The sequence below is a fragment of the Brachionichthys hirsutus genome, chromosome 11, assembly GCF_040956055.1.
Source record: "Brachionichthys hirsutus isolate HB-005 chromosome 11, CSIRO-AGI_Bhir_v1, whole genome shotgun sequence".
Classification (NCBI taxonomy): domain Eukaryota; kingdom Metazoa; phylum Chordata; class Actinopteri; order Lophiiformes; family Brachionichthyidae; genus Brachionichthys; species Brachionichthys hirsutus.
Window position 1 is genome coordinate 11,451,305 of NC_090907.1, and position 16,137 is coordinate 11,467,441.

The 16,137-nt window shown below is 46.1% G+C and overlaps 1 protein-coding gene across 1 annotated transcript; it reads right to left on the reverse strand.

Moving 5' to 3' along the window:
• Positions 1–1,070: 1,070 nt before the first annotated feature.
• On the reverse strand, positions 1,071–15,330 carry LOC137901757 (A disintegrin and metalloproteinase with thrombospondin motifs 15-like). The gene is given in 10 exon segments (XM_068745799.1): positions 1,071–1,848; positions 7,398–7,573; positions 7,975–8,150; positions 8,738–8,915; positions 8,992–9,275; positions 10,087–10,254; positions 11,745–11,877; positions 13,809–14,755; positions 14,758–14,990; positions 15,278–15,330. Coding segments are annotated over 10 exon segments (3,126 nt in total).
• Positions 15,331–16,137: the final 807 nt, after the last annotated feature.

Here is a 16,137-nt window from a genome sequence, read left to right on the forward strand (position 1 = left end):
AGAGACGTGAAATGATCCTGTCTGTGTGAACGCTTCCTGGAAACCCAGAGGGCCACGCAAAAAAAATCAGCACACCAGTGTATTCTCTTTGTATGCAGACTTATACTTTATTTTATACAGCTGGATAAATGTATACACAGGATACTGGAAAAACAACATCATAAATGCTGCACAAGCCATCGCTTTGAAGGCTTCATTGGTCCTAGACAATCGGTCGTCAGTTTGTGTTTGATTGTGAGGAAGATCTAGTCCAGTCCATTTGTTCCGACTGCTAATGTAAGTAAACGGAGGGTGAGGCATGCATTTTGAAGCCGTGCTTGAAGTTGACGTGCTTTAGCATGGATGCTAACTTTAACATCCCAACGGAGGCTTTACAGGAGGTCTCTGGATGGATAGATGCTGTGTTATGTTGTGTTTCTGTATGAATGAGTTCTTAGATATCAGAGCAGAGAATCAAATCCTATGCATTTCATGAGCAGCTGAGATGCGGCAGCCTGCCAAAAAAAAAAGCACAATGGATGCATTCAATCCTCTCACTCAGGGCCTGAGGTGATGGAACAGCACGGAGCTTTGGGAGGCTGAGGAGATCTTTATCCAGAACAGCAGAGCAAACAATGACAGTCTTCATAAAGAAATACAAAACCAGAAAGAATAAAAACAAACCAGAAGTACCATTTATGCACAAAGCTGGAATTCATCAAGCTTCAAGCAGCTTAGGAGGAAAGACAAAATGTAATTATTTCACTGATACAGTACTCGATTTCACATTCTGGAACGCTAAAGGTTGGTCTTCTCACACTCCTCATCCTCTAACTATGTAAAGACAGCATGGGGCAGAGGCGTGGTCATCGCCCTGCATCTTCATGCTAGGCTTCGTTCTGTATGTCCTCACTGAGGTCGACCAACCGATATATATTCCTATTTTCAGCCAATGGTGGGAGACTTTTTACATCTACGTAGGCTTGTCTTTGATTGCTGCCTCCAGATGCAGTCATGGAGATTATTACTACCCAACGCAGCCATGTGCACGTCAGTTCACCAGTTTAACAAACTTCAACCAGTGTTCAGCCCTAACACAGCTTCAGATTGCAGAGGTCCAGCTCCTGAGGCTTCCTTTTCCCGGAGCAGTGGTCTCTGGGTAGGCTCAGACCATTCTGGGTCACGCAACGCACGGGCCGTCTTTTAAAGCCCCTTCCACAGGATCTGGAGCAGTGAGACCAGGTCCCTACATCCCACACGGGACACGGATCCCCACATGTTCTCACTGCCACAGGTCTTTCAGCACTGCCGCAGTCCACTGCAGCGTGCCCCTCCCTGCTCTGGCACTGCACCAGCCTGTTCTGCAGGCCGATCCCACAAGTTACCGTGCACGACTCCCAGGTTCCTGTCACCCAATGACTTCCTGACCTCTTTCCCATCCTCTGCTTCTTTGCTTCTACCCGATCACTCTCTGCCAGGACGCTGTTCTCTGCCAAGTGGCTCTTCACCTCCTTCCGCAGGGTCCTCTCCTCCTTGCTCTCCTTGGTGATGTAGAAGGAGTAGCGCACCCTAGGAGGAGTCATTTTCCCCACAGACAGCACTTCCACAATCAGTGGCTCCTGCAAGGGTCTGGTGGTCTGAAGGGTCTCCACAGATGAGGAGGCACCACTGTAGCGCAGCAGGCCACCCCTGACCAGGAGGTCCCGCTCAGCAGCTGACACCACATAGTTGCCATTCAGCAGATACTTGTCTTGCTCGTTTTTCACTGCTAAGTAGTTTTCATCGCTGACCATTCCTCGGTAGCTGCGCTGACGGATGTCAATGTTCGAAGCTCCAACAGGCAACGCCACCACGAAGTTGTAGCCATGACTGTAAAGACAAAGGAGAGTGAGCAAAGTTTGGTCCGATATGTGTTGCAAAGAGATCAAAGTGGAAAACCATGGTCTAGTAATTCATTTTTTTTTTTATCCTGGTTATTGCTTCAACATTGAGACAGGAACTCTGTGACATGTGGACGGCAGGGCTGGGTGTCACCACCAGGCCTCAGTAATGTAATTAAAGTTTAAATTACGTCAGCATGACGAAGCTCTTCTAGGACAAGCTGCCAAAATGCTTTTCTCTCTAGCACATGTGGGAAATGTTCAAATGCTTTTATTTAAAGAAAATGCAAACAATAGAACTTTTATAAATAAATAAAAGCGACCCATGTGGCTGATATTTCAGATAAATTACACTCTGAGTTTTAAAAACTATTATAGTATTGTAACAATTTTAAAAATATTAATACAACTATAAATAAACAAGTGATGATGAAGAATATATTTATTAGATATAATGTTAGAGTACAAGTGCAGTCAAACATCCTGTCTAAGAGGAACATTTCAAACTAGAAAACGACAATCAGAGATTGCAGACCCTCGCCTCCAAAAGACTATTCGATCTTGTGAGACAGTAAACAGGGCTTCCAGATCAGAGGGGCCAAACCTGCTCTAGCTTGCTGCTCCGGAACGTACTACAAGACTCCTTCTGGACTCTTTTTCCCATCATGCCATTCGTGTCCCTCCCTCTTAAAGTGGCAGTTTACAGCACAGGCACGATTCCAGATGTAAAAATAATTCTAGAATCTGGATCCAGATCCGGATCAACGCCATTCTCGGGGAGGACCGAGCCACGGACAGAACCTTGCTTGTGTAAAATTTTCAAGTTGATTGGGTTACTAGTTTTTGACTTATGCGCTCGGACAGACAAACAAACAAACGCACCCAATTGCAAAAATTTGTGAGAACTGATCTGGAATCAGATGTAATCTCTGATGACTGCTTTGATATGGTTGCTATGGTCTTGTTGCTTTGGTCTTGTTGCTTTGATGACCTCAATGATCATTTCCCAGTTCTGACACTCAACAAAACTTTGAGCATTTTTGACAGATTCAACCTTCAACAACTTTAGAAAACACCTCACGGACAAAATGACTTCTCCAAACATTTTGTTCCGACGCTTGTGGATTCGGTAAGACGAGCATCAAATCACCAGTATTTTGTGTTTTTCTTCATATTAAGACTGGAAAATGTACAATGTTCATTGTTCTGTGTGTGTATGTGACCTCAATCGGACCCTACAGTCGCTTCACCCGCTTTGCGTTGTGGACCCAGCGGGTAACGGGCGAGAGGAGAATCACAGAATGCCCCCCAGGGGCTCCAAATTCCAGATTCTAAATCAACGGCACATAATTATTAAATAAATCACATATCTTCCAGAAATTCAGGTGGTTTAGAGTGGCAAGGTGTGATGGAGGAGTGTCCCCATTAAAGGACACAGAATACAGACGTCCAGTTTAAGGCTGATTTATTCTGCTGTGGTCTGTAATAACACAATAACAAACAGTATACTGTCAATCATAGGTATCAACGCAATTCAATAACTGCTGGAATAAAGGACTGTATTTATCATTAAGATGTGTAATATGGCGACTGTTAACTAACATGCACAGCTAAACGAGCACACATTGGCGCAATACGTTGGGCTTCTAACGGCTCAGTGTCATTAGACTAACGTTCTGGCGTGTACGCGCAGGGAAACTATATTTCCAACTCCGACGTTTCACAAGGAGATGGCGCATTCAAAGGCGTCGGAGAACTATGGTGCGTTCAACAACACGGGATATGTGACAACTTACATCAGAAACGAACAATTATCGGCTGAAACGCGTCAATGAGCCGTCCAACACCAAACTCATAATATAGGGCCTATATTATGAACTGTTAGAAACCTGAACTGTTAGAAAGCCTATATTATAGGCTTTCTAACAGTTCAGGTGTGTGTTTTGTTCAATGAGACTCACAGATTGATTGCAGAGATTTTTATTTCCATGTTTATCGCCTTTCTTGATAGTTCCCGTACCGATACCCGAGATTGAAGCTGGTCTCACTCTCAGTGGCACCTTTCACCAATACTCCGTACTGGAGATCAGTGGCAAAGGCCAGTATGGTGAAGTGGCCAGGTGCCAAAATGAGACAACGGGAGAGAAGGTAGCCGTAAAGTTTGTAAAGAGCAAACGGCACACAGAGATTGAGGTCAGTGTTTTTATTCTCAATTTGATTAACTTGGTACTTAGATGTAGTATTCTCCATCAGAGTATGATGTCTCAGGAAGAGATTCACATATCTTTTTCTCCACAGGTGTCCATGTTGGAGGCCATCAGTGTCCTCGATTTGGACAGAAAGAACCTGCTCAAATTCTTTGAGCAATTTGAACACCAGGGGCTAATCTGTCTCGTATTTGAAATGCTAGACAAGAGTCTTGTGGATTTCCTCGAATCACTGGAATGGAACTCTCTGTATTTGGAGTCCATTCGGCCCATTGCTAAACAGGTCAGTATTATTACCTTGGGCGAATCGTTTGTCCCATCCGTCTGTCCGTCCGTCTGTTCAGGAAATGTTGGGAATGGCAATATTATTATCTCTCCACCAAATTTCATCCAGATCGGATCCAGAATTGAGTCAGGAAAGAATATGTAATCTTATTTATTTATTTCATTTTATTTATTTTGTCTCTGCAGCTGTTTATGGCTTTGGACGCACTGAGGACTATTGGCATTCTGCACACAGACATCAAACCTGACAATATTATGTTGGTGAATGTTGAGGACCAGCCCCTCAGAGTCAAATTAATAGACTTCGGCAATGCGATACCAGCCGCTTCAGCCCGCACTGGTTGTGCTATTCAGCCGCTTTCATACAGGTATCTTCATCCTGAAATGCTCAGCGATTCACAGTCTTCTCTTGGTCAAACCGACTCCTAATCATTGAGTTTTCTTCTTCAGATCTCCAGAAATTATCCTTGGCCTGCCATTCAATGAAGCCATCGATATGTGGGGAGTCGGGTGCATCCTGGCCTACTTGTACCTCGCTTATCATCTCCTCTATTGCACCTCACCGTATCATATGGTAAGGAGAGTTACCTCACACAAAGAAATGTATGCAACCAAGTGGAGACTTTATTCAGAATGGTGGCTGATGTGCCTCTATATTCTTTGACTGCAGATGAGGGCCATAGTTATGATTATTGGACAGCCAGAAGACAACCTGCTCCACAGGGAGATTTAAACAAAAGAATTTTTCCTTAAGGAAAAAGTTGTTGATGGACCAGAATGGAGGCTAATGGTTGAGTTACCACATTCTCCTTTGCTTTCTTTAAGTGGTCAAAACAATTGTATTTCAACTATTAAAAAATGTATACTCAGACATTTTTTATCTCTTTAGTCTCCGGAAGAATATGCAGCAAGTAGCTCAGAAGAGCAGAAGCCCGCCAGAGCCTGCCACACCTCTCTGAAAAACCTGGCTGATGTAAGTACTCTCTGTTTGAGTGAAGACTGTATCCACGTGCTTGTTAAAAGATTAGGGACTGATCAACTCAATTGAATGTTTCCAAATTCAGGTCTTATGAAAAAGCTGACGATCCTGAATATGAGGACAGGTTGGTTTTTGTAGACCTCCTAAAACAGCTGCTCCATGTTGACGGGGATAAGAGAATCTCCGCCCATCAGGCCCTGCAGCATCCATTTGTGACCATGGCGCACATCACAAATACCATTGACAGCTCAGACTAGTAAGTGACGGTGCATCTGGTAGTAGACATCACACATGGTTTGACTGATTGATTCACTGACTGACGTTCTTGTTCCAGCTTGGCAACCACCCAAGCCGCCATGAACATGCCCTGGATAGATGAAGACGCACCAACTGTCTCACATGATGAAAATCCAGATGGCTGTTCTCCTGATGGTGTTCAAGAACGTGATGATGAACTTGCTGCAGAGCCTTCTGATGGAACACCACACCAGTGTTCCAAAGGTGGAGATGAACTTGCTGCAGAGCCATCTGATGGAACACCACACCAGTGTTCCAATGGTGACTATTTTCCTGCCAGGATTTCAGAAGCGGCAGAACCTCATGCTTCTGCTCCTGATGTTCCAGCCTTCTTCAGCCGGCCAAGGAAGTTATTTAACAGGATCCGTAAATTCTTTCGACGGGCAAAGCCTCCAAATTTCCTCTTCCGGTGCTGCTGTAAGGTGGAGGAATAATGTAACCATAACCCTAACCTCTCATGAGGGTCCTCATGTGGAATTTAAGACAGCATATTTGCCTCTGAGGCTGTCACGCCGCTCTTTGTGTGGGCATGTTGTAATTGTTTTTTCTTCTCGAAATATACTAAATAAATACTATTAAATACTACTAAATACTTTTTATTGATTTGTCCCTCGGAGGGCAATTTGGTTTACAGCAGTTACACTTTCTAACTGTAGTCTGCTGCCGGTCGCCGCGTGCGCGTGCGCCCAGGCAATGTGGGTGAAGTGTCTTGCCTAAGGACACAACGCATTTGTCCTTAGGCAAGACACTTGCCTGGACACGCTGGACAACACGAACCTGGCGATCATCGGAGTGACCTGCAGCCTGGTCGCCATCCTGCTCATCATCTCTGTCATCATCCAGATCAAACAGCCCCGCAAGAAATACATCATCCGCCGGTAGGGTAGTCCAACTGGACTTGGAAAATAACATTTGCTATTTTTACTCTCAGCTCTGATCATTATTTTTATTTAAACAATGGCTGTATTGACTCTTCGTGCTTTTTAGTGTCTTTTGTGCATTGTTTTTTCCCCACTGCTTTACAGGCATCGATTAACTGATCAACAGTTTCAAGCAATTAGCAGATGCATTTCCAGGTATTGCCCTCAGGAGTTGATCAGGACCAAACCGGCAGCTTTTCAGCTCCAAGCCAAAAGTTTTCTTTTGTCAGATTATAAATCTGCAAACTTTCAACTGAAATTAAAATGCGTTTTGTCTCGAATTGCATGACTAAAACGCCCGTTGCCTCCAAATGCTGATAAGTAGGAAGGCACCATTTACTGTCTCACAAGATCCAATAGTCTTTTGGAGGTGAGGGTCTGCAATCTCTGATTGTCGTTTTCTAGTTCAGGTATGCAGGGATTGAGGGGACTGAGCGCAGAGCTGCGTTGACTATTTTAAAAGCCAATCCCATTTTGAGTTGTTTAACCCTGTCTTCTACCCTGAGCCATTTTAGGCTAGCAAAATGTCTAGGAAGAAGGTGGGTCATGGGCCCCAGAGTGAGAAGCAAGTTAAAACTGAATTTTCTTTGTTCGACCCCTGGAGCTGCTGCAGAAATAGCAGTCGAACCTCAGCGCTGATTTCCTCACCAACTTTGTACCTGAATTGTATTAATTAAATGCTTGAACTTATCAAATGTTCTCTTCATTGGCTCTACGCCTCTGAAAGGGATAAAAGAACCAAAGAGAGAAAATAAATCTCTAACACACACCTTGCAAAATCAGGTGCAGCACAATGACTCTGCTGTGGCCCCTCAAATGTAAGGAACGCGTCGGTATGGAGTCTACTTACGCAGGTTTGGAGAACGTTCCTGAGACCTTCTTGCAGCCCTGGTTCTCACCGCCACACACACCACACTTGTCAAACGTCCTGTTTGAGTCCAGCTTGCCATCGCAGCCTGCCTTGGTGCATTTGCCTTGGACACATACAGCTGCGGTGTCAGGAGAGCAGGGTGTCCCGTCCACGACCTGCAGGGTTTCAGAAACAACATGCAGATCTGTTGGTGGACCAAATGAAAGCCGGAATGACTGACAGCAAGTCACATAAATAAACACACAAAAAAAAACTTCATTCTCATGACTTTGACCTCCTGGCCGTCTATTTGTCCATTGGCCATGGCCATTATTCATCTTCCTGACCGCATCGTCCACGACCGGGTCGTGCTGGAGCTTATCCCAGCTGGAGGAAGCCGGAGAACCCGGAGAGAACACACACAGACACGGGGAGAACATGCAAACTCCTCACAGAAAGGCCGGATTTGAACCTGTGACATTTTTGCTGTGAGGCAAAAGCGCTAACCACTGGGCCACCGTGCTGCCAAGAACTTTAATAACAGAAATGCCACTGAGAACGTAAATATAATACAAACCTTTGGAGCGAGGGCATGGAAGTATCCGGTCCCGTTGGCACGGCAGATGAGCTTGCATTTGTCCTTGGGGGCGATCCCCGAGTACTTTGGAACCCAAACTACGGAGGGACCCAGTTTGTTGGTGGCCAGCTGGAAGCCATTGAACGCCTCGCACTGCTCCTCCCGGAAACTCTTACCTAGGGATTCAGGAACAGCCTCAGAAGAGAGCAATAGCTAAGAGCTAAGATAGCTGACAAGATGGGTGCTGCAATGAAAAAAATTAATAAATAAGAAGATGGGTTTTCACAGAAGTATTACAAACGCAATCAAAGCAATTGATAATTTAAAGGACATTTTTTATGCTTTCAATATATTTTTTTTGTTAATGAAGGTCCTGCATTAGCTGAACAGTTACCCAATGTTGTCAATACCGAGTTTTCATCTTTTATATATATAGTAGTACTATGTTCCTAAATGGAGTATGTCAATGTGATGTGCCAGAGGTAGTACACAAATTTAAAAGAAAAAATCTAGATTGCCATGTTATTGACATGTCGCTGTATCATGCACTGTGGTATTGAACCTTTTACTTAATTATTAAGTACATAATTCTCAAAAATATTTCAAAAAAACTGTTTGAAATCAGACTTGATGCCTTTATCAATAAAAATGATTTATTAAATGACCATCAGTATGGCTTTAGGAGAAATCGTTCGACATCCTGAGCTGTGGTGGAATTTGTAGTACATCTTGCAACAGTGCGTTCGTGAACATTCTCGCCTACCTGTTTCTGGACATGGGTTAAGGTTACAGGAGCGATATTTGATGCGACGGCCATAGCAGTATTTTCCTCCATTCTCGGGCGCAGGGCTGTCACAGGATCTTCTAGCCAGCTGAACCCCTCCACCACAACTTCTTGAACACACTCCAAACGCACCCCACTTCCCCCACCGACCATCCACCTGGGACAAAGACAAATGTGCCGACTGAGCATTTATATGTAATATAACTGGCAGGTTTTTTATATCTGTCCCTCACCTTGATGTGAAAAGTGCCGTTTCTATGGGCGCAGGCTCCTTGGTAGCAAACCTTGCCCGTGCCACAGCTGGTACCGTCTGACCAAGGGAAGTGACGGGTTTGGCAGACCAGCCGGCCACGTGCCTTGCCGGTGCACCAGAGTTTGGAACAGGGCTGCATGTATGGGCAGGGCTTGGACCCGAGACCAAAGGCTAGCTCACACTGGCGGTGCAAGTTGTAGCGAGAACCAGGAAGGTTGTCTGAGAGGGACAGATGCTTTTGGGGTCGGTCTAGCAGACAGTGTCCTGCAGAAAGAACGCAGCAACACAATTGTAATGATCAAATACTTATTGTACCCCTGTTATGGCCTCGCATGCTGCTGTTCAGACTGAAATAGTGTGGCCTAAATAACAAACAGAAGATCATCACTTTTATTTAATTCAGGTCAGCTTCATGCTTCTTAAATTAAATTAAAGTCTTCCGTTTTCCAACCTTTAAGCCACAGTTTATCGCTCACATCATACGCACACACACACACACACACACCTATACACAGGGCCATCAACAGACTTGGGCGCTTTGGGGTCTAATTTAGAGAATGGTGCACTTGAGTCTCTCGAAAGAAGAGATGAGAGGGAGGGGCTACATTAAAAAAAAAAAAACGTATTTAAATCGTCAGCTTGCCCACCCGGGCGGGATGGTGTCTCCTTCAAACACGGTTCCCTCTACCAGAGGCCTGGGAGCTTGAGGGTTCTGCACAGGATCTGAGCTCTCCCTAGAACTGCTCTCTTCTGGACGGAGATGTCAGATGTTGTTCCTGGTATCTGCTGGAGCCATGGACCCAGCTTGGGGTTTCCTGTCCCTACTGCTATACTGGCACCACTGTTTGTGAATCATTTCACTAACAATGGCAAAAAAAAGAAAGATTCTGATTCTGAAATTGTTCTGCTGGTGGGGTTTTTTTGTTTGTTTTTTAATCTATGAGTGTAAAATGTGAAATAAATGGTGCGGTCAAGGAAAGGATGGAGCTGAACCCATGACATCACTGAGTCACAGTGTGTTTACTCTAGCCAGCTGATGGGTGGCGCTTGGACTCATACAGGAAGTGTTACTGACCATGTCCTCTGTCCAGGAACTCAGTGATGAATGCTGCACTGCACACAGACCAGGGCCGGATCCTGTCGATTTGGATCAGTGTTGGAGACATCATCTGATTGTCCTTCAGCTTCCCAAACACCTCCTCACATGCTTTCACATTGTCATGGGGCATGTTGAAGACGTGGCCTGAGGTGAGAGAAATACAAGCTTCCAGTCGAGGATTCCAAGCATTTTTGTGGTGATGACATTGATTTATGAAAATATTCACATATATTAAATAATAATAGTTGAAATGTCTGCTTTCACACTGTGATTTCTTCGCGAAACGAACTTTCAGAGCAGCGTCACGTGGCTGAAAAGGGTGCTCGTCGATTGGACAATGTTTACCCTCGCCGAAGGGGAGGCGAGGGTATTGCAATTGGGTTTGTTTGTCTGTCTGTTTGCTTGGCTGTTTGTTTGCTTGTTTGTCTGTCTGTCCACGCGCATAACTCAAAAACTAGTAACCCAATCAACTTGAAATTTTCACACAAGCAAGGTTCTGTCTGTGGCTCGGTCCTCCCCGAGAATGGCGTTGATCCGGATTTGGGTCCAGATTCTAGAATTATTTTTACATCTGGAATTGTGCCTGTGCTGTAAAGTGTCACTTTAAGAGGGAGGGACACGAATGGCATGATGGGAAAAAGAGTCCAGAAGGAGTCTTGTAGTACGTTCCGGAGCAGCAAGCTAGAGCAGGTTTGGCCCCTCTGATCCAATAGTCTTTTGGAGGTGAGGGTCAGGTGCCAGGCGGCTGCTGCTCATTCAAGGAGGGAAGCTCATTTAGTTCTGGCCTAAATCATAAATGTTACACAACGCTAGTCGTTTTTAACAACGACAAAGTTGCTGGGGATCCGTAAAGTCTCTGGCTCAATTCAGAACAACGCAATGAAACGCTTGGAAAATGATCCGGGTGTTTTACGCTTCAAGATCACTGAATCGCTGATTTCACTGATTTAACTGATTTCACTGTCAATCAAAATCACTACCTCAGACAGATCATCCAATCATCATGCCCCAGAGACGATGATGGGCGGGACGAAGCCCAGCATTTATCCAATGACCGTCCAGTTTCGCGCAGTAGAACAGCCCACGCTATGCTCATGCTTGACTGTGTTAAAGCGCCGTGGAGCTGCAGGGAGAAGTCGTGTCAGTTACCGGTGATAAGTAGCTGATTCTGAACAAAAGATTAAAGTATTATAACGCTTATTTAGTTAATGAGATCTACACACAGCAGTACATATTTCACCACTTTTGTTTTTTTGCTAACTAAGCTTCCTCTGCAGAGCAACTTGCAGTGCTCGCTGTATTTCCTCAACCGGAGATGCACAGCGTAGCGTTACTACGTACAGTGGATCCTGCGTTTGCTCCGGCGAGCTTTCACACTGCTGACGGAACGGAGCAGGGTACTCTTGCAAAGGAACTGAGACCCTCGTTTTAAAGGGACTTTTTTTGATCCTCTCCAGAGTCCGTATGCGCTTTCACCCCAGCCCAAACAGAGCGGATTATCCGAGGAAAGGAACTCTGGTCAGTGTAAAGGGGAGCAAACAGCGGCAGTGTGAAAGCACCCAAAGACGCAGCACTAGTTTCACCTTAGTGTGGATGCTCCTTACATTTTAGAGCCAATGGTGGAACTTCCTTACCGAGTTCATGGGCGGTTGTGAAAGCTGAAGGCAGGCCATCATCCTCGATGACAGAGCAACTCCTCTTTGGGTCACAGATGGTCCCGACATCAGCCATCCCCAGGGTGTCGCAGGTTGTGGAACCACAAAGATCCTGGTGAAACAGACATGAGCGTCTACTACTACTGTACTTTCACCCCGTCCTTTGCATCGTCCTCCCCAACACCAGCCACTCTCATGTCCTCCCTCACTACGTCCCATCTGGGCAGCTCAGCTCCCCCGGGTTGGCGCTCCTCTATGAAATATTTTTGTCAATCGGACTGAGAGACCAACTAATCAATCCAATGATTTTAGTTATTTTCGGGAGAATATACATAATCAAGAAATGTGTAGATCTAAATCTAAAAAAGAATACTCCTGTTTTCTCTGACTTGGCTTTAGCTCATGGTCTTTCTCCGCTTATTAGGGTGCTGCCCGGTGGGTGGTTAGCATGGTAGCTTGTGTGGCGTGTTTGGAAATGTTTCTCCACATTGCGCCGTTTTGCTCTCGCCAAAATCGCTCCACAAATGAAACACAGGAAACGTTCACAGTTGTAAAAATGAACTCTTCCTCCCATTTACTGTGAATTTTTTATTTTATTTTTTCTGCCATGCTTTCGGGGGTCACCACTCTCACTGCGCCCGCAAACGGATCTTTACAGCAATAAATATCATCAGGTGTTGTTGTCAGCTGGGTCTTATCTAACCCTAAACGTTTTTTAAAACTATATTATCATTAATTAAATAATATTATTGATTTTAATTGTACACCAACGCAAGAGTTAAATTGTCAGTAGTGTGTGCGTGACTGGCTGTCTGTCTGCGATGCGCTGACTACGCTTCAGGGGTGTAACCCGCCTCCCGCCTCCCACCCGTAGCCAGCTGAGCTCGGCTCCAGCAGACCTGTGACCCACAGAGTGTGTTTTCAACTTCTCGGTTTTTACAGTGCATAGCAAGCTGGGATAGGCTCAGAGCTCAGCAATTCTGTCCCAAAGCGAACATTCTGAGCGAGCTTCTGAGTGTAAAATGTTATTTTTGTCAGTGTTTCAATATTCCATGGCAGGCTTTTTATTCTTACACCATATCAGAATTGTGTTCTGTTCATTCTCAGGGAGTGAGTGAACAATGAACTTGTTAACCCACTGAGGCCCACCCTCGGCCTGCCATGTGTGTTCCACAGCACTCGCCTCATAACCCGACATGATTTTCCTATTGCAGCAGCTGTACTCAACGTGCCTCAAGAGAACCACACTAGACCCTCCATATTACCATCAGTGTACTCGCACAAATGTGTTTAGAACCGAGATGATCTGGACCTATGTCCAAGCAGACAACAGAGGGGGTTAACCACGGCTGGAGAACGGTTCTCCATCCTCTCGGATCGTCTGCCACGCTGGGATCCAGCTGGAAGCTGTCAGGAGTGTCAACCTTTATCAGTGTGGATGAATGAGCAGGGGAATTATAATTGTAAAGGAGTTTATATCTAGCCTTTCTTTGGAGGTCATCTATGGAAAGAAATGGCTCCGATTCGATTGAAGGAACCTGCAGACCTAACACTCATCAGCACTATGAACCGACGAGCAGCCTGTGCCACTGAGTCTGGCTGTGTCTCTCAGGCTCTTGTTGTACTCCTGTGGAGAAGGTGGGGGCCTTTTCCAACTTTATTTCACGGGGCCAGTCTTCTCATCATCTAACTACGGCCCGGGGGCCATATGCGGCCCTTTGGGCTTTTTGATCCGGCCTGCCGAACGTGTCCAAATTATATCATTAAAGTAAATGTTACAATTAAACCTCATTCCTTTTAACTTTTTCCCTGTAACACTACCTGTAAAAGGCAAAATCCTTTCATGTAATGGCTTTTACATGTCAGTTATATTAGTTCACACAAACACTCCATCCATCTGTTCCTGGCCCCGCCCCTCTGGCAAGTTTTAGAAGCCATTGTGGCCCGCGAGCGAAAAAGTTTGCCCACCCCTGCTCTCACCTAACCCAGCAGAGATTCACTGTGCACGGCTTCTATTCTTTGGCTGCTCGTCCTTCTGCTTACCTGTCTGGTGAACAGTATGGCCGTGTCCCAGTGCCCCGGGTCTTTGTCACTGTGTCTATTCAGCTTCTTCTGCCAGGAACAGAAGTTACGCAGAGTCAGAGCTGCGTTACTGGAAACCTTTGGTCCCTTGTCAGCTTCATTTATCACCATGAATCCCACCACCACTATGCTTATGGAGTTCATAATGCTGGGGTGCTTGTACAGCCTGGCTGCCACTGACATCAGGGTCAGAAGGTAATGCTTCAGGTCATCGCCGTGAAATTTGCCCATCGATTCATCGGCCACCACCAGCACCTCCACGAAACGGGGGACCGACGCAAACCTCTTCGACCTCCCCAAGATGTTCGACACGTCCTCGGGTAACCGGCCGCGAGTCTCCAGTTCGATGTGCTTGTATTCCTCCAATGAAATGTTGAAGTTGGTGTCAGGTGTGACCGCGCACCTGCTGGTGAAGTTGCTGCCGGAGTGCGCATGCGCACGTCTCCGGCGGATGATATGCGACCTGTGATAAAGCTTCCCAACTCCAGACGTCATTGATGCGTCCCCAGTCCTGGTGTGGCTGATGAGATACTCCATCCCGTCATAGTAGAATCCCCCGCCGAGACCCGAACACAGGCTGAGCGCAGCGAAGGAGTCCCGGTCCGCGTTCACGTCGCCCGAGTAGAAGCAGCCGCTGAGGTCGGTGGATGCTGAGGGAGCGATGAAGCCGGAATCCGGCACGAGGTGGAGGTAGAAGTCCTGTTTGAATGCGCGGAGTCTGAAAACCACGTCCCCGTCATCCACCTGCGTGTGCGAGCGAAGGTGATTCCCACGCGTCGAATGATCCACGCGAACCGGCACGCAGAAATCCACCTCCGTGCAGCGCGTTGGTCTAAAATAAAGTACGAGTTTGGTGAAAATAATGACAGAACTGGTGAGGAGAGACATCTCCGCTCCTCGGGAGAAGTCCGCTCTGCGCGCTGCGGCTCTGTGTTTGCGGCGCGCAGCGTTACGCAGCACCAAGTCCACCGACGCCTTCCAGCTCCATTCTGGTCTTGCGCGTCCGGATTCTCTCTCAGCCGCGCGTCTTTAACGTGCGCGCAGCACAGACAGAGCTCATTCGTCCGTCCCGGTATGACGCGCAAAGAAAACCCGCACTTGTAACTCCCCAAATACTCCCGTTGGTGTTTGGTGTGGCAGCAGCTGGAGCACCGCGCAGGTGCCCTCACGTTTCTGTGTCTATTTCATTCCTATGAAAAGGTTAAAACACATTAAGACAAATTGAATAGAACTACACTTCGCCTCCGACACGCAGCTCCACGTTCGGCCATCGAACCCTCACGCAGAGCGGCGCACATGTGTTTGTGCGGCGGCTCCGTGAACACGCACGTTGCACAAACTTGTGGCGCTTCAGCGCGCCTCGTTGCCTTCAAATGTTGTTTGCAGTGCTTTGGCGCCACCTACAGTCACATGAGTTGAACTACACCCACCCTTGCTCGGGGTGAAGAGTCCTCGTGAGGTGATTTGAAGGATGACCAGACATGCCAGGTCTTGTCCAGCATTAAAAGCTGCAGTTGGGACATGAATAAATGTGTTAAATAAAGTCCTGACTAAACACCTCCAAAGATTTAGTGACACCCACAGCCACAACACTAGAGGGAGCTCAAACAACAACCTGATTACACCCTCCTATAAGACAAACATGGGTAAATCATCTTTTTACAATACTGCCCCCCAAGGGTGGAACTGTTTGACTCCTGCCCTCAAAACATGCACCTCTTTGGCCTCCTTCAAAACGGCCCTAAAGATTCTCCTTTCAGGGGGACAGAAACGGAGATAGTCAACACGACTCTCTCCGGATCAACCCCCCCCCCCCCCCCCCTTTTTTTTGTCCACCTACGTTGTACATATTAAGTGTCTTTTTAATTTATTGTTATTTTGCATCTGTGGAGTAATTTATTTTTATTTTATTTGTATTGTGAAATTTGTATTGTTAAATGTTGATGATTTATGTACTAAGGACTTTCAACGGAAACAAGACTGCAAGGGCTTTGACTGTACTTGTACTGTAACATTCTATCTAATAAATATATTCATCATCATCATCACGAATGTTACGCTACTCTATGGTCTTAAATAAAAGACATGGGTTTCTTGTGAGTCAGTCATTTATGAACTAAAAACAGTTTGTTCTTTGTGTGGCCAGCTGATTAGACCTTTGTCTGGGTTCTGAGTATAGTGTTCAGCTAAACCTAACCCCGGCCCCTGGGGGTCCGGGCTCTGCGGGGTGGGGGGGGCATGCCACTCACAGACAGCTCCGAAATATCTCGAGATGCGGAATTCGAGTGTA